The sequence below is a fragment of the Heptranchias perlo genome, chromosome 24, assembly GCF_035084215.1.
Source record: "Heptranchias perlo isolate sHepPer1 chromosome 24, sHepPer1.hap1, whole genome shotgun sequence".
Lineage (NCBI taxonomy): Eukaryota > Metazoa > Chordata > Chondrichthyes > Hexanchiformes > Hexanchidae > Heptranchias > Heptranchias perlo.
This window is the reverse complement of record NC_090348.1, coordinates 45,693,603-45,718,206: the sequence shown is the minus strand read 5'-3', so window position 1 is coordinate 45,718,206 and position 24,604 is coordinate 45,693,603. Positions and strand designations below refer to the sequence as shown.

Here is a 24,604-nt window from a genome sequence, read left to right as displayed (position 1 = left end):
GCAATCCTCCAGTCTTCTGACACTGTCCCATACCTAAGGAAGATTGTGGCCAGAGCCTCCACAATTTCTACCCTTACTTCCCTCAGCAACAGAGGATGTATCAAAATCTGGATTGGGTGACTTTTCTACTACCAACCTATTGAGTACTTCCTCTTTATTGAATAGGATAAAAATAATCGCTACTACCTATTCCTTTTGCTACAACATTGGCAGCACGCTCTTCTTTAGTGTCGAGCGGCGCGGAGTATTCATTTAGTACCTCAGTCATGCCCTCTGCCTCCACAAGATCTTTTTTTGCCCCTAAATCAGCCCCACCCTTCCTTTGACTACCCACAAGTTTATAAAAGACTTTTGGGTTCCCTTTTGTTAGCCACTAATCTATTCTCATACACTCTTTGCCCCGTTTATTCCTTTTTTAGATCTCCTCTGTACTTTCTGTATTCAGCCTGGTCTCTACTGTATTATAAACCTTACATTTGTCATAAGCCTCCTTTTTCTGTTTCATTTTAATCTCTATATCTATAGTCATCCAGGGAGCTCCAGCTTTGGATGCCCTTCCTTTCCCCCTCATGGGAATGTGTCCACTCTGTACCCAAACCAGCTCCTCTTTGAAGGCCTCCCATTGTTTTACCTAACAATTTTTTGATTCCAATCCACCAGGACAAGATCCCTTTCTAATTCACTGAAATTAGCCCTCCTCCAGTTAAGCATTTTCACATTTGATTGTTTTGTGTCCTTTTCCATAACTATTCTAAACCTGATGCTATTATGATCACTATTCTCCAAATGCTCCCCCACTGATACATGCTCCACTTGCCCCACTTCATTCCCCAGAACTAGATCTAGAACTAGAAGCACTGCTTCCTTCCTTCCACTGATCAAGAAAGTTCTCTTGTATACATTTCAGGAATTCCTTCCCCTCTTTGCCTTTGGGAGGATATAGATAGGCTAGCAGGATGGGTAGATTAGCAGCAGATGCAGTCAAACGTGAAGTAATAAATTTTGGAAGTGAGAATAGCAGAAGAAACTATATCTTAAATGGTAAGCTTTTAAATGGAGTAGAGAAGGAGATGGACATTGATGTACAGATACACAGGTCATTAAAACACATCAGTGCAAGTAGATAAGGCCATAAAAATGTAAATAGGATCCTCAGCTTTAAATTTTTTTTTAATTATTTGTTCTTGGGATGTGGGTGACACTAGCAAGCCAGCATTTATTGCCCATCCCGAGTTGACCTGCTGGCGTTAAGAGTCAACTGCATGGTATGGGACTGGAATCATATGTAAGCTAGATCAGGTATGGGTGGCAAGTTCCCTTCCCTGGATGGGCATGGTGGGATTTGAACCACAAATTGCTAGATTGCTAGTCCGGTGACATAACCACTAGGCTACAGTGCCCTACAGTTATAAAAACATAAGAAATAGAAGCATGAGTAAACCATAGGGCCCCTTGAACCTGCTTCGTCATTCAATAAGATCATGGCTGATCTGTCTCAACTCCACTTACTCGCACTATCCCCATTGTATAAAATGCAATAGCAAGGTAGTAATTGTGAACTTGTACATAAACCGTTGTTGAAGCAGAGATATAATTTCTTTTAACAGGGAATGAAATAAATGCTTGAAAAAAAAGTAGCAAAAAGGTGTGGGAAGTGAGCTGGAGAATAGGATGAGACCAGGTAGCTCTTGTGGAGAAAAATACAGACTTCTAATTATTAGAACTAAAAGCTGACAAGTCCCCAGGTCCTGACGGACTTCATCCTAGGGTCTTAAAAGAAGTGGCTGCAGAGATAGTAGATGCATTGGTATCAATTTTCCAAAATTCCCTAGATTCTGGAAGGGTCCCATCAGATTGGAAAATAGCAAATGTAACTCCTCTATTCAAGAAAGGAGGGAGACAGAAAGCAGTTAACTAAAGGCCAGTTAGCTTAACATTTGTCATAGGGAAAATGCTAGAATCTATTATTAAGGAGGTTATAGAAGGGCACTTAGAAAATCTCAATGCAATCAGGCAGAGTCACGGCTTTGCGAAAGGAAAATAGCGTTTGACTAATTTATTAGAGTTCTTTGAGGAAGTAACAAGCAATGTGGATAAAGGGGATCCTGTGGATGTGGTGTACTTGGATTTCCAGAAGGCTTTTGACAAGGTACCACATCAAAGGCTACTACACAAAATAAGAGCTCATGGTGTAGGGGGTAACATATTAGCATGGATAAAGGATTGATTAGCTAATAGGAAAGAGAGAGAGAGTAGGCATAAATGGGTTATTTTCAGGTTGGCAAGATGTAACGAGTGGAGTGCCACAGCGATCAGTGCTTGGGCCTCAACTATTTACAATCTATATCAATGACTTGGATGAAGGGGCTGAATGTATGGTTGCTAAATTTGCTGATGACACAAAGGTAGGTAGGAAATTAAATTGTGAAGAAGACATAAGGAGTCTGCAAAGGGATATAGATAGGTTAAGTGAGTGGGCAAAAATTTGACAGATGGAGTATAATGTGGGAAAATGTGAACTTGTCCACTTTGGCAGGAGGAATAGAAAAGCAGTATATTATTAAAATGGAGAGAGATTGCAGAACTCTGAGGTACAGAGGGATCTGGGTGTCCCAGTACATGAATCACAAAAAGTTAGTATGCAGGTAGAGCAAGTGATTAGAAAGGCAAATGGAATGTTGTTGTTTATTGCAAGGGGAATGGAGTATAAAAGTAGAGATGTTTTGCTACAGTTGTACAGGGCATTGGTGAGACCACATCTAGAATACTGCGTGCAATTTTGGTCTCCTTATTTAAGAAAGGACATAATTGCTATAGAGGCGGTTCAGAGAAGGTTCACTTGGCTGATTCCTGGGATGAGGGGGTTATCTTATGAGGAAAGGTTGGACAAGTTGGGCCTGTATAAACTGGAGTTTAGAAGAATGAGAGGTGATCTTATTGAAACATAAAAGATCCTGAGGGGACTAGAAGGGGTAGATGCCGAGAGGATGTTTCCCTTGTGGGAGAGACTAGAACTAGGGACCACAGTTTAAAAATAAGGGGTCTCCCATTTAAGACGGAGATGAGGAGACATTTTCTCAGAGAGTCGCGAGTCTGTGGAACTCCCTTCCCCAGAAAGCAGTGGAGGCAGGGTCATTGAATATTTTTAATTGTAAACAATTTTACAACACCAAGTTATAGTCCAGCAATTTTATTTTAAATTCACAAGCTTTCGGAGATTTTCTCCTTCCTCAGGCAAATGTTTCAAGCTCTTGAAACATTTGCCTGAGGAAGGAGAAAATCTCCGAAAGCTTGTGAATTTAAAATAAAATTGCTGGACTATAACTTGGTGTTGTAAAATTGTTTACAATTGTCAACCCCAGTCCATCACCGGCATCTCCACATCATGAATATTTTTAAGGCTGAGTTGGATAGATTCCTGATTAACAAGGAGTCAAAGGTTATAGTAGGGTAAATGGCAAAGTAGGGTTGAGCTCACAATCAGATCAGCTATGATCGTATCAAGTGGCAGAGCAGGCTTGAGGGGCCAAATGACCTACTCCTGCTCTTAATTCGTATGTTCATACTTGATGGGCCGAATGGCCTGGTTCTGCACTGTAACACTATGATTCAATGCAGCTTTCCTTTTTATCTTGCAAAATTTGGGATTCTGCCTTGTGTACCATGTTCACCTGCTCTGTGTTTATTCTAAAAATGCGAGGTGTACAGTAAATGTTAATTATTCATGTCCAGGCCCTTTGATTCTTTGCTGGGTTTAGCAGAGGCGGGTTGGTTGGGGTTGGGGGGGGGGGGTATATTGAGAAATGTTTGTGGGCTCTCATGTCTGAATCCCACAAGGGTTTACATTAACATGTCAGCAAGAGTGAGGTTAGCATTTTTCAGTTTGCTGACAGAATACTACTGACACTGAGCAATGAAAGAACATTTTTGCACATCATTAGATGACACTATTAACATTTTACTGTTTATTAACTGCATAACATGCAGCACTGAAAGAGCATGCCTGCATTGCACCAATAAAATATCCTCCACTAGTTTGCATTTCTCACAGTTGCTGACAAATCTCTGCTTAATCCCCTGCCCCCTTGAGATGGCATTCTACATTAACCATTTGGAGCCAAAGACAGCTCAGTGATTAAGGTTTCATCAATCTTGGTCAGGGCAAGAATTTGAAGTATTTCAAATCAAACTGAGGGTCCCTAAGATGGAGAAAATGACCACAACATCTAATTAATGTTAGTTTGAAAGAATTGAGCCACATCAGTGTCTCGGGAGGGAGGGAGGGAGCACGGGATTCAAAGAAGAGAGAATTAAAAATTTTGGACCTTGCAAAGACTTTCATCTGAGCAGCTTCCCAGCCTCTCCAATAGCTGTTAAAATATTTAAAAGAAACAATGGCATCTAGGAGTATACAGCAAGTCTAGCTCCAATCACACTTGAAAACTGAAATAATCCCAGCGTTGTTTCTTTGAGGGGAGGAGGGGGAATATAAAGGAGCAAGGAAAAGAGAGAAACAGTAACAGAATTGACAGCACCCAAGACAACAATGTCTTCATGATTTTTATTAATGTTGAGAAATTCCCAAAATCATTAATGGTGCTCAGATGCCATTCAAAAGTTGAACCTTAAGTAGAACTCACCTCAGTACAGAGCAGAGTCAAAAGGCTTGTTCCATCTGGCCAGATCAACAACTTGACCAAAAGGGCTTTTATTTTTTTTGTCACTTTCGCTCAGTTTGCAGGAGTCTGACATCCATGATTTTATATTAATTCCATCCATGACTTCACATTACTACAACCCTAACCCTTATCCCAATGATGGAACAGTAAATCCTCATTTTAAGTGGATCTACGATGCTGTCAGGATGACTGCCAGGATTATCCGCACTTTGGAATGTAGCTAACAGAGGATGACCGGATCATCCAACTTTGGCTGCACAAATGGTGTGAAAGCACCTTAAATATAATAAATACAGCACTATACTAATGACTCCTGTGCCACAAGTTCAGAGTCTGTTCGAACATGTACCAATATGGTATGTGTCTCGAGATCCACCTCTATCCTCACACGACATGACCACTACTGGATGATGGCATGCATCTCATGAGAGCAGGCATACATTTCCAGATTTTTAATTAAGGGCAACTTACTTTGAAAAGAATGCTTCAAATGCCAACTGCCTGTGGATGAAAAAGATCCAATGGCACTATTCAGACAGGATCGATGAGCTTTCCCTTCCCTTAATCAACACCAAAAACCGATGATCTGATCATTCATTTCACTGTTGTTTATGTGATCTTGTAATCAAAATGCCCAATCCATTTGGCTACAGTTACTACACTTAAGTACATAATTCTGAGTGAAATGTTTTAAGACATTTAAAGAGTTGTGATAAGGTCTTATATAAATGCAAATTTGAGCATGGTGTCAGCCGTGGCTCAACTGGTAGCACTCTCGCTTGAGTCAGAGGTGGTGGGTTCAAGGCGCACTCCAGAGACTTGAGCACAAGATCTCGGCTGACACGTCAGTGGAGGGAGAACTGCACAATCAGAGGTGCTGTCTTTCAGATGAGATGTTGAACCAAGGCCACGCCTGCCCTCTCACGTGGACATAAAAGACCCCATGGCACTATACCGATGAAGAGCTAGGGAGTTCTCCCCAGTATCCTGGTCAATATTTATCCCTCAACCAACATCACATACAGAATAACAGGTCATTATCATATTACAGATTGTGGGACCTTGCTGTGAGCACATCGGCTGCCGCGTTTCCTATATTACACTTCAAAAGTACTTCATTGGCTGTAAAGCGCTTTGGGACATCCTGAGGTTACAAAAGGCACCATATAAATGCAAATTCATTCTCTTAAATCTGCTATATATATATATATATATATATATATATTACACACAAACACACATATACACATACATAATTGTAATTAAAATAATCTGTATTTGGCATAGTGAAACAAAAAGGTAATAAAAAATAGGTCACCAAATTTTATGATCAAACTTTATTAATTCTACATAGCACTTTGTTTTGTAGGCATTTTATTCACATGAAGGACATCCAAACGGGGAAGTTACTGAGGAGCAAAAGTTAAACTGGAGGGGGAAATTCCTCCATTTTTAATTAATTTAATAAAAAAATTAATAAAAACACATTTAGTAGTACGACTATTAGATTCAAAGCAGAAAGTATCGCTCAATGAAGATGGAGTCCACAATGATTCAAGAAGCAGGATTGAGAAATTTAGCCACCTAGTGCAACTAGAATATATATATTTTTTAAAAGTTGATCTGGTTGCCAGTCTTGGGCATGGACAGATTTTCCAACACTGAAAGTATATCCCAGACATTGTACTTTTCTACAGTGGAGTTTCTCATACATTTAACGCCTCCACCTGCCCAAAAACCACTGATTTACAGAAGTTCAAAGGTATGAAGTCATCATTCAGACTGTGTGAAGTTGATAACAGTGAGCACAAGGTGCAGAGATGCACTAACTAGTTATAGGATTCTACTCCTTACCTATTTAGAGATTTTAAATAAGTTTATTAATAAAATTGGGCACTGGGTGATGCAGTGGTTTGCTGTGGTCAAGGGAGTATTAGGATCACAAAGTCAAAGCTCTTTGGTCCATTCGATCTCATCCTTTCGAGGATCACAAGAAGGTGGGCTTAGTTATTGCTCCCTCACGTAATGCAAGGGTCAGAGTAAAATCGAGACTTTTTCCCCTCAAAGATTGGAGGAAGCCTGAGGGCAAGGCAATCAAGACTGCTTCACTCAACCAACCCAGGAGTAGCATTGGTGGAGATTTGCGACCAACTCAACGGTCTGTCTCTACTCCTAGGAATCTGATCCGTGGCAAAGTGTGAGGGAACAAGGGTGAGAGTGTATAATGAGACAAGATGTACAAATGGAACGTTGATTTACTTCAACCAATTTCACAGCATTCAAAGGTGGCTTAGGACTTCAAGAATTTCATACTTCGGCACAAACAGAACAACACATGGCAGCAAATGGACCATTAGTTCAATTTTTCCGTTTGAAAATTCATCTTTTCAGCAGGCAGAATCTCACTTTTATTATGCCACGGTTGGCTACTTGCACAATGAATTTCAGGGCTAGAACTTAAGCTGTGCACTAAAAAAAAGTCTCTAGCAGCCCCCAGGGAAGGAAGAAAGTGAAATTTTCAGCTAACTCATTCGGCACTTTGATACAGGTATTAATCGCCAACTCCTGCTGAATGGCATTTTTAAAAAGGATGAAGCTAGGAGACTTGCCTCTTGTAGCCACATCATTCGCCTGGAACTGCCAAAGTTGTAAGAAATCTGTTTAGATTCATTTTTTTTTAAGGGAAATCTCCACACAATCACTCTCCCCGGACAGTCCCCTCCCCTTTCCAGAGCACATCAGTTGCATTCTGACTTTTATACTGAGCGCTGTATTGCCTAAGTAACTGGTGTATAGCGTGTGGTGTAACACTGCAACAAAGCAGTCTGAGCAGGTGGCGAATACAGTTTTGACCTTTTTTTTTGCACGTTACCAGCTGTGCTTAGCAGGAGTCGATTTTTTAAAAATTCTTGGGATGCCAGCGTCGCTGCCAAGGCCGGCATTTGTTGCCCACCCCTAGGTGCCCTGAGAAGGTGGTGGTGGGCTACCTTGAATTCCTGAGTGATTTTGATACAACTGAGTGGCTTGCTCGGCCACTTCAGAGGGCAATTAAGAGTCAACCACGTTCGTGTGGGACTGGAGTCACATACAGACCAGACACAGGTAAGGACAGCAGGTTTCCTTCCCTAAAGGACATTAGTGAACCAGTTGGGTTTTTACAACAATCCAACAGCTTCATTGTCACTTTAATGCTACTTGCTTTTTTTGCACTGCAAGAAATGTCGTGATAATGTAAACACTGTGAGTAATGTTCACGTTGGTTGAAGTCACTTTCAAAATAGATCAACAGGTGTACTGGAAAACCATGCATTTTGGTGCTCAGATCAATATCCACCATCTCTCCTAGACTGTTACCACTCTACGGAAGTGTGTGGGAACGAGTGACTATTCAGCAGACATTTCCAGTCACCGCTCTAGTCAGCCTCTTCATGACAAGTTTCAAACCTCCTGATTGCCATGTTCCAACCACCGTCCCCCCCCACCCACCAAGCCCTGAACTTTCCCTCCTGATTGCCATGTTCCAACCCCCTCCCCACCAAGCCCCGATTCTTTCCCTCCCTTCCGATTGCCGTGTTCCGACCCCCCACAACGAAGCCCCGATCTTTCCCTCCCTCCCCCCCGATTGCCGTTTTCCAACACCCCCCACGATCTTTCCCTCCCTCCAGATTATCATGTTCCGACCCTCCTCCTCCTCCTCCTCCTCCTCCTCCTCCTCCTCCCCCCCCCCCCCCCACCCCCGCCTCGATCTTTCCCGATTGCTAGGAACTGTCCCCAACTGCAGCCTCCTGCTGCTGGCTTTCCCGTCCGGCAGCCGGCCAGCCTGTCAATCTGGCCGGCTGCCACGCAGGAAACGGAATTTTAATAACGATAATGAGTTCCTACCGATAAATTCGGCACGGCCACTGCGTTCCCGGGATTCCCCCCCCACCCCCGCAAACACATTCCCTGCCAGCAAATATCGGGGCCAAAGTATCATCAGCAAAGGTTCAGCAGCACACAAGCATCCTGGCCGGCCAGCTTAAGAGTGGCATCTGATAAAAGTCTGGAAGCTAGGCTACAGATTACCAGCTGGTACTCTTAGCTATAGAAAGTTTCAGAAGGACCTAGAGAGTGCAGAATGAAAAAAAGGCAGGATGTATGAGAGCATAACTAGAGCAATCTCGTGGTAACACACAATACCAGAATGAAGCTCAAGTAGTTTGTAAAGATCTCCAGAACCCTGAAATAAAAACTAAATAGATCACTTAGCATCAGTTATCTACAAATGGAGCTTTTATAAGGGCTATCATATTGAGTTTAGGTGCTTTCTAGGGTCAGCTGACAGCTGGTGTCATGGCTGAGAGACAGCTAGTGCGTCCACTCGAGTTTCCGTGTCACGATGTCTACAATGAAGGACTATTGATTCCTGTATAGTGGAGATAATCCAGTGGAGTTAATGGAGTGTGCTTTTTTTTTAAAAAATAAAAAAAGAACTTTTCTAATACTCAGCAAATACCGACACCGCTACACACACAATCCAATTGGATCCAGTATAAAGAAGTGAATAAAATGCATCAGTACCTGCTGCGGTGACCTACACACTAATTTGTACTACCCAAGAAGAACATGCACACCCAGTGAAGATCAACTTTGACCTTCATTTTGTTTCTTCCCAGTGGGGAGTTATTGAGTCCAGCTTTGGGAATCACTCCCCTTGATGGTGCCCAGCTCTTCTGGACTTCAACATGAACCCTTTAGTGTACTTTCAGTGCATGCTAGTTTGGATCTCTACGAAGGATGCCCACTATTAAGAAAACCAGTGGGATATACAGCTGGGAACAAGCACTTGGTTTGTGCTTTAAAAAGAACGATAAATGCAACCGTTAAGCACCTAAGCACCGGGGGGGGGGGGGGGGGGGGGGGGGAAGAGGAGTAAAGTGTAAGTGAGCTGCTTAGTATATTGAGTTGATGGGATCCTTGGAGCTCAGGATGGTTGCACAGTGAACAAGGCGCATTGTTATATGAAGTAGGAACACATTTAAATTCGTCAGGTCAACAGAATGCATTATGTAATTGGTTAACCTGAAAGGTTAAGCGCTGATGCAGAGAATCTTATAAATTAAATTGTCCAATACAATTCTACAAAGAGCAAGCAGCACTTATGTTCAAGTCTTATACCCACCTCCCCCAGTCCTATGCTCATGAAAATGTCTTTTGAGGAGGAAATGAAGAGTCAATAATATAGATGCTGCAACCACCAGGGGCAGCAATGCAAGAGTAGTGGGAGTGGGAATGCAGTGAGCGTGACCCACAACTATCTCGGCCATCAGTCATTCTCGTCAACTCGGAGGTAGCAATTCATAGTTGCATTGGTGGATCTGGTGACAGAGATGTCACCTGTTATCTTAACCCCAGGGACCATGGAGAAACAAAAGCCTAGTAATTATCATTAGACAACTGCTTCATTCCTCAGCTATTTTGGCAGATGTGTTAACCCATTTAAAGTGAATAGTTTAAAATAGCAGACTGAAGAATGTTTTATGAATGCATCAAGCTATTGTCTGCTAATAACCCTGAATAATAATTTCAAGGCTTAAAGGTTTTATTCTCAATTGGAGCATGGGGGTATAAACTCTGCATACCAGGCCATGATGTATGTTTTGAGCAGCATCCTAAATTGTTTCATGAATAGCTTTTTTTAAAAATAAAAGACACGCTTTTCTGTGGTTCTCACTTCCAAATTTTTTTTTAAAAAAACTGGCAGGGTTTCTCAAGTTACAATGCCCATCCCTGCCAAAATACCTGGCTTGGAAAACATCTACATCAGAGCTGCAGTAGACTCAGCGACTAATCACCCGCTTGATAATCTAACTCAATGAACCAAACCAACATTTCAAGTCAACCTGGCCAAGAATGACTTCTAGGAAATCTGGTGATAACAAATCTAAGCCTGTTCCTACCTAGGTGTCAACCTTGACTTGCCTGAGTCAGACAGTCGTGGGTTCAAGTCGCACTCCAGAGAGCTGAGCACGTAATCCAAGCTAACACTTTAACGGAGTTCTGAGGGAGTACTACACTGTCGGAGGTACAGTCTTTCAGTTGAGAGGCCCCGTCTGCCCCCTCAGGTGGATGCAAAACATCCCACGGCACTATTTGGAAGAGGAGCAAAAGGAGTTTTCCCTGTTGCCCTGGCCAATATTTATCTCTCAATCAACAGCACTAAGAGATTATCTGGTCATTATCTCATTGCTATCTGTGGGATCTTGCTGTGTGCAAATTATCCCTTTAAACAATACTTACCATGCGTTCTGCTCACGAGATGCAGCATCCAGAGCGTTTGAGTTGTACACTTGCCAGAAGTCAATGTGGCCTGGGTGTAATGACTGATCCAAATAGGGTAAACTGCACGCTGAATTTACAAAGGATTCCCAAAATGTTTCAGTCGATTCAGAAACACTACTCGCAGGATCATACTGGTACAGACGCAGTACTTAATTACAAGTTAAACATACAGAAGTTTAACTAGACAAAATACTAGTGAGGTAATATTGTTTTAAAGTCCATGTCAGCATTAATCCCCTGCAGCAGAAAACAAGTCTTCGATAGGGCTGTTAAAAAAAAGTTTCTCCAAGATAATGTTCCACAAACATGATTTCAGTATCTAAATCAAGCGTCTTTTAAAAATGTTTTTTTCCTTTGAAATCAATCAAGCCTGATTAACCAATATTGAAATTGAATGGCCAGTGATGGATGGAACAAAAAGCATATTAAAATGCCCTTTACAGAGCCTGGTTACATTTTCTGACAGTGTTCACACTTGTAACAGAAACTTTGACAAAGTTACACAAGTTCAACTGACAAAGCACTCTGCCTATCTATCGAAAGTGTACTTAAGTCAATCCAACAGTGACAATAGCTATTTACACTGGAGAAAATAGCAGTTAGCAATCCAGAATTTAAGTGAAACAGATCAACGGGAAACTTTTTAGTAACATTCCAGCCAATCTCTCGACAACTGATGCCATTTTCAGTTGAAGGACAGGAGAACAGGCTCCACCTTAAATCTGGATACGTATGATGCACACAAATATATATATATATATATATAGAAGCCGACATTTCATTGCAGTACTGATGGAGTCTACTCGGGTGGACATAAACGATGCCATGATGCTACGTACAGAGGCCAGACTTGCTGTCCCTCACGACGCACCTCCAAAAATCTGGACATCTACTGTTTGTGGGACCTTGCTGTGCAAAAATTGACTGCATAACAGTAATGACTGCACTTCAAAAGGTAATTAACTGACTGAAATACCTTGGGACGTGATAGTCTTTCTCCTCCTTCTTCCTTCTCCTCTTTGATGTTGCTCATGATTTCTTCCTTTCTCTACCAAGTCCCAACTCCAACACAACCATAGCTGAAGTTGAGGCTAACTGGGTCCAAGTGGACCTGGCTCATGGGCAGGGCTGATTATTGGTACTGTAATTGTTATAGACTCTCCAGGTGAAACACATGAACATGACGAGTTACCATGGAAACAGATATCTAAAGCCTCAAAAGGGATGTGATAAGACGCTAGAAAAATGGAAGTTCTTTCTTTCGCTTTTTTTTGGTCGCCCAAGGCAGATGGGGATTTTCTTTTGTCAGAATAAACAGGTTTAAACAAACTTTCCTTTGTTAGAAGTTACCACATGCAGCAATAAAACTGACTGACAAACAATGTATATAGGATATGATGCACTAAAAAGTTAAGATGACATCAGCTTTTACTTGGGAATGGGGACCCCCCATCTGAGCACTGTGCTGGTGAGGTGGTTTGCAGCTTTGGTGTCAAATTGCTTTTTTCTTCTACCAGGCTCTTGGGGCCACTACAGCATGCTCCGCTCAGCCAGTTTTTCGTGCTCCCCTATCTACCTGTCTGCCCCACCTCTTTATAATCTATTCACACACTGCCTGTGTCTCATTTATCTCTATTTCTTTGATTGCTCTATTATTGCTTCGTATTGTCTCATGCTAATATCACTTCAGCCACTTAACCAGCTCCTGTTCTTCAAACAAGCACTTTACAGTCAGTCTGGGCCTGGAATTTCCTGTATAGTCGCGTCCAGAGACACGCACAATCGGAGCACAAATAAAATACGTGGCCTAAAAGATTGTGGAATTATGGGCGAGTTAAGCGCGCAAGTACAAAACGCCCAAATTTCCTTGAACCTTTACGGTAGTCTATCGATCCCTTTTCCTGAACGCACCTGCGGCCAAAATAATGGCCCTGCTCCCAAGTAACAGAGTTGTATAAGCAGGCTCCCTGCAACTGCACCTGTTCAGAGGTTCTCCTCAAACAACAACTAAATTTTCAGGTGCAGCAGGAAACAGTCATTTTTCTGATGCTTTATTGCAATTTGTTGTACATTTTTAAAAAATTATCCTCACTGAGACCTGCACTGTATTTCCAGTTTCTTTGAAAGCATTTTTATGGCATTAGTAGAAGTCACATTAAAAATTGAAACGCTTCCCCCGATTGTAGGTTCTTAAACGTGCTGTGCCTGATGTGCGTGAATGATGGTTAAATGAGTTGAAACTTTAATTTTCATATTTAAAGAAGAAACATATGATGCGAGTTCGGTGTTTTCCTTGGGCCCAGATTGTTTACGCTGATTTTTCTGTCAATAATAATGTTATCGATGATCTTCCGCCAGACTTCGCAAGCACACGTTGTAAATATTTATGAAACCTGTTAAGTACAAGTAGGGTTAGCTATCGTGACTCCCTGAATCCAATATTTAATTATTGAAAATTGGACATGATGGCCACTTTCTCTGGATAGTTATTTCACTTTACGCTGCACAAACATAAATCCATTCAATGAGACTGCTACTCCATGCAGAGCTATCAAACATCTCATGACAATATTGGAACCAGTATATTATAAAGAAAGTCACCCCTATAACATAATACTCACTCGCACCAACACCGATGGGGACATAAGGAATTTGTGCTCCCAACGGTGACCTTAACCTGCATCAAATATTCAGGGACTGAGGTCAGAAAATCCTCTTGGATATAACAGTCCTGGAAAATCTCCATACCCAAACTCCTGATGAGTGCTCTCAGTGGGCAAAATTCTTATGCCGGGAGTACATATTAGTAAAATTTACCCTTGTGATTCCACTAAGCGGAACAAGCTCGAGGGGCTGAATGGCCTTTTCCTGTTCATATGACAATCACTGCTCAAAAACAATCCACAGTTTCCCCTTTCAATATCTACATCAACTGTATGAACTGCCACCATTCTGGGAGACTGGCATCAACATTACAAATCTAGTTTGCTTATCCTGGGAGCAGAAACAACAACTTTTCATCTGCCATTGGAATAAGGGGTACAGATTCAGCAGTGTAAACTTCAACAGTCAGCCCCTGGAATCCAAACTAAAACAGCGGCACTATAAAAGAGTGTCTTTTAAGCTATAAGTATTGGAGTAGGAAAGCTTAAAATGAGTCTGAAGAAAATGTCATTTTAAGCCATAAGCTTAGAACTAGACACAATTACATATAATTTATTTCAGCGTCCCTCTGCAATGGCAGGAAGGGATTTGCAATGTTGCCCGAAAATCGCCATTTTGTTTACAATGACCCAGAGAACAGGAAATAGTACGTATGGCCATGTACACATGCTTAAGCTTCAATCCCAAGGGTGCAAGGCTGGAATGAATGGGAGTATATACAAACTTGATGTTGGTAGCTACACCCTTGCATTAAACCAAAGTGTTTTTTTTTAAAACAAACAAAGCTTGACCTATGATTATGCCCTTCAGTAGAGGCTTGTGTGCTTGGTCTTGTGAAGGAAAGGTGCTAAAAGCACGCAATATTAGCCATGGTAATTTGCTAAACCCTCGAAAGAAGGGCTGGAGAGCTATAAAAACCTGCTTTACTAAGCGTGGGGTCAAAAATTACATTCAAATCAGATGGAAATAGGCAAGAGGTCCACGAAGAGAAATATTTGAGGGAAGTGGTAAATAGACGGAAGCAGCATTTTTATACACTGCTCATATCTGGCCTGTTTGAAATGTCAAACCGTTTTAAGGCAATTCTCCAGCTTTGCCCTTTCTAAGGAAAGGAGCTGCCAAAGTTTGAGTAACAGACAGTTCCGTTGCTGAACCGTTTGCAATTCTAATCCACTTGAAAAAGAGCCTCTCGGAACATTTTTACAGAAATGAAACCAGTAAATTACCACAAGCTACAAAAGTCATTTAACAAACTCATTGACGGCCTGGAGTTTTATTTTTAAAACTCAGTCATATCGGAAAACGTTTGGAGTTAAGTGGAATGTCAGTGCAGACATGCAAACATCAACGACCTCCAATAAACTTTAAACTACTCAACGCTCGATTACAGGGCGGCAAGTGACTGAAAGCAACAGACCAAATCCCGAAGACTCCACCTCCATAGTGTAATCCTGACCCTGGAGGGGATCTCATTATCTCAATTTGAAATTTCAACAAATATTTCATTAACACGCAAAGTACATCGCAGACTGGCGCATCCTCACACCTTTGGACACTTTCATTCTCTCTCAGCTTGGAAAATGGTAAGCCGGGGACAATTCCTTAATTCAGAAACTGCTATTTATGAAGGAAGAACAGACTTGCATTTATATAGTGCCTCAGGATGTCCAAAGTGCTTTACAGACAATGAAGTACTTTTGAAGTGCAGTTACTGTTATGTAGGCAAATGCGGCAGCCAATTTGCACAGAGCAAGATCCCCAAAATAGCAATGAGATAAATGACCAGATAATCTATTTTAGTGATGTTGGTTGAGGATTAAATATTTGCCAGGAGAACTACTCTGCTCTTCTTCCCAAGGGATTTTTTTTTAAAAAAACGTTCACCTGAGTTATGTTCACCTGCTCAAGACTCAGGAGTGGGGCTTGATCCCACGACCTTCTGACTCAGAGACAAGAGTACAGAAGTAATACAAGGAGACATTTAGCACTTGGACCTTCCAACACATCCGCATTTCAGATCACTCGTGTTTAAAAAGGTACAGGCATTTATATCATTAGTTAATTTACTGGTACATTTTGTGTCAGACTAAACGAAGAGTTTGAGATAACCCAAAGCTTCTGAATCCGCAGTAAATCTGCTTTCAGCACTTGCTTGAGGCCCCATTTTCAAAATCTCCCTTGGGTTGAAAGGTCACCTCTTAACAGTGGAATTCCTTGGCTATCCTGTAACCAGACTAACTGCTCACAATCTCATAATCCAGGCAATTCGGGCAAAAATTAAGCTGTATGCATATAACAATAAAGCACATATAGATCCTAGTATGCAAATAAGGAAATCCGATAATCAAAAGAAGTCTAGCAAATTATGTATCTACTGGAAAGTTGTAGCAATGTTAAAACATTCAGACATTACAGGATGTGAAAAGCAAATGGACATGCCGGCTCCACTGGGACATGTCCAAACACCACCAAACCTACAATTTTCAACGAACGACACTTGTGCGGCAGCAGCACTCCTGAGTTAATGAGCAGCATCAATCTCAACCAGGGAGAATTATTGCATTTACTATTTAGCAAAATGTCACAATTTCAGAATTCATTTTTTTTTTTTTGCAGTGTTTTCACTCAAGGGCACATATGAAATCCAACAAATAGAAACGTGCACACAGGAAAATTCTCACCCTCACCAGGAACACTGAGGTTAAACATTATAATCTTGAACTGTATTTTGCCACCTCATCACATTTGTCAGAATAATAAATTCTAGCAAGAAATTTATTCAGTGCCTTCAACATCCTCAGAATTACCCAAAACACTTTGCAGTAATTTCCACACAAACAGCAATGAGATGAATAACTAGTTCGGGGAGAACTCTTGCACGAATAGCATCATGGAATCTTTTATATCCACTTGAACAGACAGGTGGCTCAGGCAGTGCATTATTCCTTTAGTACTGGACTAAAGTATCCGTCCAGATTGTGTGCTCAAATCCTGGGAGTGGGGATTGATCCCACAACTTCCTGACTCGGAGGCGAGTGCTACCCACTGAGCCACAACTGACACTTTAAAAGCAGTTCACTGTTGAACAGTTGACTGTTTCTATACTTTGTGGAAGTGTAAAAGGGAAGAGAAAAAAAAAAGGGGGAAGCTGCTCCAACTTCCCAGTAGATTAAGGCACAGCCAGGCGAGGTACTATGCTGTACATATCAAAGTTCCAGATTTGATCCTGTACCCCAGCAGAACAGCTGCCAGTGCACCTTCAGGAGAGGAGGGGGAGAAAAGAATGTCAGCAAACAAACAAATATCTCGCCAATCATCTCACTCACGTTTCTGCAATTCGGCAACAGACAGATTTTATTGTGAAATGTTTATTTTCTTCCTTTCCCTTCCTATTACTCTCTCCACAAGTTAACCACCTTCCCAAACTGCTTTGGAAACAGCCAGCAATCCTGCTCTTCAGCTGGACTCAAAAGAGGCGGGTGAATGCAGCGCAGGGTGATCATCTCTGCTGATAGGGGTTGCGCCTCACCTCAGCTCAGTGCTTTCCCAGTGGTGCAGTCGAGTTTGAAAATTTAGACTGGTGGATCAATTGAGGGGGGGGGGGGGGGGGGGGGGGGGGAGAGAAGAATAGAAATTAGCTGCACAATCCTGCATCGCAGCAATCTATGACAGAGCTCTAAATTACAGTGCCGATGTTCCGTACCACCACAATGCTACACATCAAGGATTCAGAAATACTGAGACAACAGAAATTTGTGTACAAATAAACATTGCAGCCACTTCTCCCACGGGAGCAGTTAGTGCAGCACTGCAAATATAGCTGGATAGTCAAATTCCTGCGAGGAATGTGCCACATCTTCATAGCAGACTCAATACTATCCCTCCTAACTAGGAACGTGTATCCCCAGGTTTTGACAAGCAAGCAGAAATTCCTTCCCGTCTAAAATTCTCTATTATTTCATAGTGAGGGTGAAAAAACACAAACGAACATTTATTGGCACTTTCAAACTACAAGTCACTTCAGGAAGACTTCTAGAATTGGAAGGGATTTTTAAAAAAAGCCAGAGTTCTCAGCTGTGTGTGGGGTGGGGGGGGGGGGGCAGAAATGAGCGATAAAGATCAGATAATCTCCAACTTAGTCTCTTCTTTCTACAGATTAGAATCATACAATCTTACAGCACAGAAGGCGGCCATTCGTCCCATTGTGCCTGTGCCGGCTCTTTGACAGAGCTATCCAATTTAGTCCCGCACCTCAGCTTTTTCCCCATAACTCTGCAAATTGGGTCGGAGATATTTCAAAGCTGCTTTTACATTGCATTAAACCATGCTAGTGCTGCGTATCACGGTGTCGATAGCAACATCTGAGGCCACTGGCTAGGATGTTTGGCTCAAGTAAACTGGCCAGATTCACCATGGTCAAACTGGCCAGATTCACAACCAATTCACCAAGGCGAGCACCTGAGAATCCCAGACACCAGTCTTCGTGAAACTCTCATATCGGGAGCTGGAAGCACCAGTGAAATACATAAGCAGCTCAAAACTGCAATACCAGCTGAGAACTAACTTGATAGCAGCCAGCACCATTCAACGGATTTCCAGAGCTCGCCTCAGTATACTCTCATCTTTCCTAAGGCACGAGTCAGAGACATCAGACCCCAAACAAAAATCTTAATACCAATAGTGTCCACTCCCACACTGACAAATCTGCTCATCTAGGGGGGGGGAAATAACTATTTTCTTTATTGGGAGAAACTTCCTTTTCTTTTTCCACTCATGGCTTATGTTGTTGGATAAAGACTTCAAAAATGTACTGAAATTTCATCTCCGACACATTTCTTCCTCAAGGCAACCAACACGGGCAGTGAATATTCTGCTTGGATTGGCTTCTCTCGAAACATATTTCAAAGGCTGTTTTTGTGAGGAATTTTGTGTTCGTCAAGAGTGGAACGCGTTCCATTTTGGGCACCCAATGTCAGCATCAAGCACTCTCAGGTAAGATGTAGCAAGGCTAGATTTAGAGTACACCCTTCTCCATGGCCCCACTCCTTACTGCAACAGGGGCATTCTTTCTATTTCTCACAGCAGTCATTTTGTATCCTCGGGCAAGATTATGAGTGTAAAGTATCAAAGCATGGACTGTTTTGTGTTCACTATGAATTGGACTAGGACTGCCACAATTTATTTTACACTGGTACCCTGCAACCAGAAGATTGGGTTGGCTTTGAGCTCAGACTCCAGACACAAAATGGCCAAACCGTAAAATGCTGTGATGGGAGGGCAGAACATGCAACAAGTTCCACACGCCCATTGTGAATGAGCATCCCACTCGCAGAGAATAAATACTGAGGATTGTCACTTTCTGCACACTTGGGAGTTGACATCCATGCAACGACACCAAACTGCTCCCAAATCCTTTTGTTTCTAGTGCAAAGAAATCTATACGCATGCATCGACTTGAGTGCTGCACAACAAAGGTCCCCTATTGCAGTTCAATGTAAATGTGAGAGTGAAGAGACTTCCTTTACTAGAACATGGTTATAATAGCCCATTGCGGTGCAGAATGAATTTATGTGGTGTTAAGGTTCAGAAAATAAGGGAATGCTCTCACTTTAAAACTCGAGACATGTTGTACAATATTCCATTGTCATGCAGGTTGAATCTAACTGGTGTTAATGGAATGGTGTCATCAGTGGCAGCACTCTCACCCGAGTTAGAAGGTTGTGTGTTCAAGTCCCACTCCAGAGACTCGAGCACATAATCTAGGCTGACACTCCAGTGCATTACTGAGGGGAGGTGCTGTCTTTCAGATGAGACGTTAAACCGAGGCCCCGTCTAACCTCTCAGGTGGACGTAAAAGATCCCATGGCACTATTTTGAAGAAGAGCAGAGGAGTTGGCTAATATTTATCCCTCAATCAACATCACTTAAAAAAGAATTATCTGGTCATTATCTCATTGCTGTTTGTGGGATCTTGCTGTACACAAATTGGTTGCTGCGTTTCCTACAGTACAACAGTGACTCCACTTCAAAAGTATTCCATTGGCTGTAAAGCATTTTGGGACACCTTGAAGTCATGAAAGCTGCTATATAAATACAAGTCTTTCTTTCTTTCATTCTACAAAAGGGAAAATAGTCTCTTTAAAACTCCAAGCTTATTCAAACTAGTTTAATCAGCTGGAGTCTTCTCTCCTTCCGATAGCTGTGAGCCAAAGCTGAACAAGCAATGCCGGTGCAAGGCTTCTTTATCATTCATCGGCACATGCTGCCATTTCCTACATGACAGTTCTAATATCTAAAAGTTGAACAGCTAGTATCTACACCACTGGAGGAAAACGAACCAGTTAAGATTTTGACAGAACTGAGCATGCAGCTAATAACCTGTTGCCACAGAGTTTGAACCAGTGTAAATCGAATTCAGAACTTGCACAATGTAATATCACCACAATATCTTGATACTTCTCTAACCAACCACCACCCCCCCAAAACACAGAGGTGTAGCAACAATTCACCAGTGAAGAGATATCATGCTAATATAAAGTTCAGCCCCCAGTACAGGAGATCTTTTGGATGGCACTTTCACTCCCCTCCGAAATTTAAATCAATCTCATCCTGTGTAGGATGTATATAGGGTTGCACATAATCAACAACCATATCTTCAATCCTACATGCACAAGTAGAAACAGGTCTGTTGCTACTATACTTTTCAGTAAAACCAGGATCTGACATGGAATAGCCAGTACACAAGTAATTTATCTCAATGCAACATTTAAAATCACAGGAGCCCAATGGTTGTAGAGAGTGGCTTGACCTTCCTTTCAGTTAAGAAAATGAAAGATGCAGAGGTTGACCATTCAAAACTCGAGGGAGGTGTTTGCATTTTAATCGTTAAAAGTGAAGACTCCATTTTGCTTCTCTCCTTCTCTTTCCCCCCCCTTCTGCCGTGCATTGCTATGCAGGAGCATTTCTCTCCGCTCCCAACAGATTGCCCTGCCGTCACAGAGCAGCCAACTCAGCACTACAAGGGGATGACGTAACACTGGCGGCCAGCTGACCAATTGCAGCTCATTGGCCCCCCCAGCAGCTGAAACATCAATTTGTGTTTATCCCAACAGGGACCGAGGACAGTAAACTAGCTTAAATCACTGCAACACATTTGGGCTACTTCACAGAATCATCCACCACATCACATACACTCAGCAACAGACCAAAAATAGTATTGGAGCTACAGTGTCTGAATTGACAGTCCCTTCCGTAGTTTATATATGCATCTAAAAATCTTTCACAGAATCAATGCAACATTGCTGGAAGCATTTATCATTAACCCCTAGAGGAGAAGAGTGTGGGGGAGGGAGGGTTTGTTAATACATACAAGAGCACTGCATCACACCAATGTACTGCTCATTACGACATGCGTCAGCAATACATTCACGTTCAGAGTGAAGGACAAAGAGATGAGAGCGCAGCCTGTGTGGCTGTCTGCAACACTGTCAAAGGAAGAAGCGAGAAAGGGAGAAAAAGAAGGAAAATGGTCCGGAGGACAGAGGTTTCTATTGCAGCTACTGGCTAACAAAGACCTTATTAACAGGACAAAAGGCTAAAAGAAAAAAAACTGCCAAAAACTCACTACCTCAAAACAAAAAAAAAGGATACCACAAGAAATACAGAGGGAAGAGAAGAGAAGAGAGACTTTCTTTCCTTCTGTTGTGATGCTGATTCTGCCAAAATTTAAAAAAAGGCTCATCACTGAAGATATCCATTTCATCAGTGAGAGAAAGAGCGCTCTCCAGCAATCTTTTCCTCCTCCAATCGCTCCCCCCCACCCCCCTCCCCTTGGAGCAATCAACGGATTATTGCTAACTGTGCGGGAGGGAGGCAGCCTGCAGCTGCTGCGTCTACTGGTGGAGAACTGGCTAGTTAAGCTGCTGACTACAATGTGCTGCTCGTAGCTGTTTTTATAAAATCAGCCGACCCTGGCAAAGAGGAAGAGAGTGAAACAGATTAGAGAGCGCGGGGGTACACAGAGAAAGCGAGACCGACAACAGCAGCAGAAGGGTGGGGAAAAAACAAACAAACAAAAAAAACCCACACACTAAAGCGGACTGCCTGGTTTCTACATCAGCAATGGAGCTCATTCGACAGCTTTCTCAACTCAGAGGACAAACCCCACGACTGTTGATGGCGCTACCCTCTGGGGTAGAGAGGATGCATGCACCTGCATAGCCGATTGGGCCTCACCTCTGCTGGTCCTTTCTATTGCTTTGGATTTACTAGGAGCCATTTTGTGCATCCTTTTTTTTATTGAGGAAGAGAGGAGAATAGCACTGGTATCTAGTGCTGAAAACCAGGGACTGCACTCTTGTAGAGGTAGGTGTGACAGGCCGTCCTCATTGCATCTCTCTCCTCACTCTCTCTCTCTCTCTCTCCACCCCTCCCCCCCTCCCTTCCACTGTCGATCGCTAAAGGCATTGATAGCCTGCTGTGCCGGGGTAGAGACGATTTTCAAATCAGTGCCGATCCCAGACTATGGTGAATTATGAATGTGCCACATCATGAATCTCTTGTGGCAGGTAACTGTGCATCACACCTGGAATGCTGCCCTGGTTCTTCTTGTCTACCTCACGGTACGGATGTGGAGTGTGTGCGAAGCGTCAAACAGAGAACAGAGTTGTCCAGTTATCTGCTCCTGCAGTAATCACTTCAGCAAAGTCGTCTGCACTCGCCGTGGACTCAAAGAGGTTCCTCAAGGGATCCCTTCCAATACCCGGTACCTCAACCTCATGGAGAACAACATCCAGCTTATCAAGGCAGACACCTTCAGACACCTGTACCACATGGAGGTCTTGCAGCTCGGCCGGAATTCCATTCGGCAAATAGAGGTTGGTGCATTTAATGGACTGACTAGCCTTAACACACTGGAATTGTTTGAGAACAGACTGACTGTGATACCAAGTGGCGCATTTGAGTCCTTTTCAAAACTGCGTGAATTGTGGCTCAGGAACAACCCCATCGAAAGCATCCCATCATACGCTTTTAATAGAGTGCCATCTCTGCTGCGTCTGGACCTGGGGGAACTTAGAAAACTGGAGTACATCTTGGATGGTGCTTTTGAGGGCTTAATTAACTTAAAATACCTTAACCTATGGATGTGTAACTTGAGCGATATACCAAATCTCACACCACTGGTGAGGTTGGAGGAGTTGGAAATGTCTAGCAACCACTTCCCGGAAATTAAACCGGGATCATTTCAGGGGCTAAAATCATTAAAAAAGCTCTGGCTTATGAACTCGCAAGTCAATCTGATTGAGCGGAATGCCTTTGATGACCTCACTGCACTGGTGGAACTAAATCTGGCCCACAATAACCTCACTTCGCTGCCACATGATCTGTTCGCACCGCTGAGGTATCTTGTGGAGTTGCACCTGCACCACAACCCGTGGAATTGCGACTGTGACATCCTCTGGCTCACCTGGTGGCTGCGAGAGTACATCCCTACAAACTCTACTTGCTGCGGCCGCTGCCACTCCCCACCTCACATGAGGGGGAAATACTTGACCGAGGTGGAGCAGGGCTCTTTCCAGTGCTCACAGCCAGTTATACTGGAGCCGCCGCAGAACCTAAACATCTCCGAAGGGAGAACGGCCAAACTGAAATGTCGAACGTCCTCCATGTCATCCGTTAGGTGGTTGTTGCCCAATAGCACGGTATTGAGTCACGGCTCGACACATCCCCGCATATCTGTATTTAACAATGGAACCCTATACTTCCTGCACGTTTTAACAACAGATGCTGGCACCTACAAATGTATGGTTACCAACGTGGCAGGGAATGCTGATGCATCAGCCTTCCTGAGAGTTAGCATGGCGGAGATCAACACGTCAAATTACACCTACTTTTCCACCGTTACCGTGGAAACAACGCCAGACACCGTCAGGACTAAAGTGCCGCCGTTTCTGTCGACGCCGCCCACTTACAAGCCAGCGTTCATCTCCACTCCCACAGTGCTGCTGCAGAGCACGAGGAGTCCAAAAAAAGTGGTGGTGGTCCCGACTTTGGCTGCCATAGACACGACCCGCACCAGCCTGGACGAGGTGATGAAAACCACGAAAATCATCATCGGCTGTTTTGTGGCAGTGACGCTGCTGGCAGCCGCCATGCTTATCGTGTTTTACAAACTCCGCAAGCGGCACCAACAACGGAGCACGGTGGCGGCATCCAGGACTATAGAGATCATTAACGTGGACGAGGACATCACGCCGTCAGAGGGAGCCGTCGTACTGCCCTCGGTCCACGACCACATGAACTATAATACGTACAAACCAGCACATGGGGCTCACTGGACAGAGAACAGCCTGGGTAACTCGTCCCACATTACAATACCCGAACCCTTTAGTATACCGACACATACCAAGGAGAAAGTTCAGGAGACTCAGATCTGACTTCTGTACACACATATATATATAATATATATTATATATTATATATAAAATGCAATAGAATGCACAAGTTGTCAGAATTTTGTAAAAAGTGCAAAACTCAGACTGTTTTCTTGTATATGCTTATATCAAAGCAACCATGGCTGATTAAAAAAGTGATTATATATATATATATATATAAAAAAAACTATTTTCTAACCTGTAACTTATGTTTAAGAAGAGACAAAGCTGTTCAAGATGCTTTCATGACTTTGGAGAAAAAAAAAGAAATGGGGCCGAACCAGTTTAAAAAGGGCATTCTGTAATTTTTAAAGCCAGTGCTATGAGGATGCAGTAAAACATATTTATACGGAAATTCTTTCTAAGCCCAATATCAGACTTTACAGGTTTATCTTGTAAAAGCACCAATTTGTACTGTGCCAAAATGTTAACAAAAAAAGGCAATAAAAAAGGGATTTTTGTTTTGAGAAGAGTTGATTTAATTTATAATGGAAGAAAAATCGCCAG

At 42.6% G+C, this 24,604-nt stretch overlaps 2 protein-coding genes across 2 annotated transcripts in view; one reads left to right on the top strand and one right to left on the bottom strand.

Annotated features, from left to right (window-relative positions):
- Nucleotides 1–24,604, bottom strand: part of snd1 (staphylococcal nuclease and tudor domain containing 1) — an 813,248-nt gene that overhangs the window by 361,716 nt on the left and 426,928 nt on the right. The window lies entirely within an intron of this gene.
- On the top strand, nt 21,660–24,544 carry LOC137341887 (leucine-rich repeat-containing protein 4-like). Its single transcript, XM_068005395.1, has one exon. It carries the CDS (start codon nt 22,202–22,204, stop codon nt 24,098–24,100), a length of 1,899 nt encoding a protein of 632 aa, XP_067861496.1. The 5' UTR covers nt 21,660–22,201; the 3' UTR covers nt 24,101–24,544.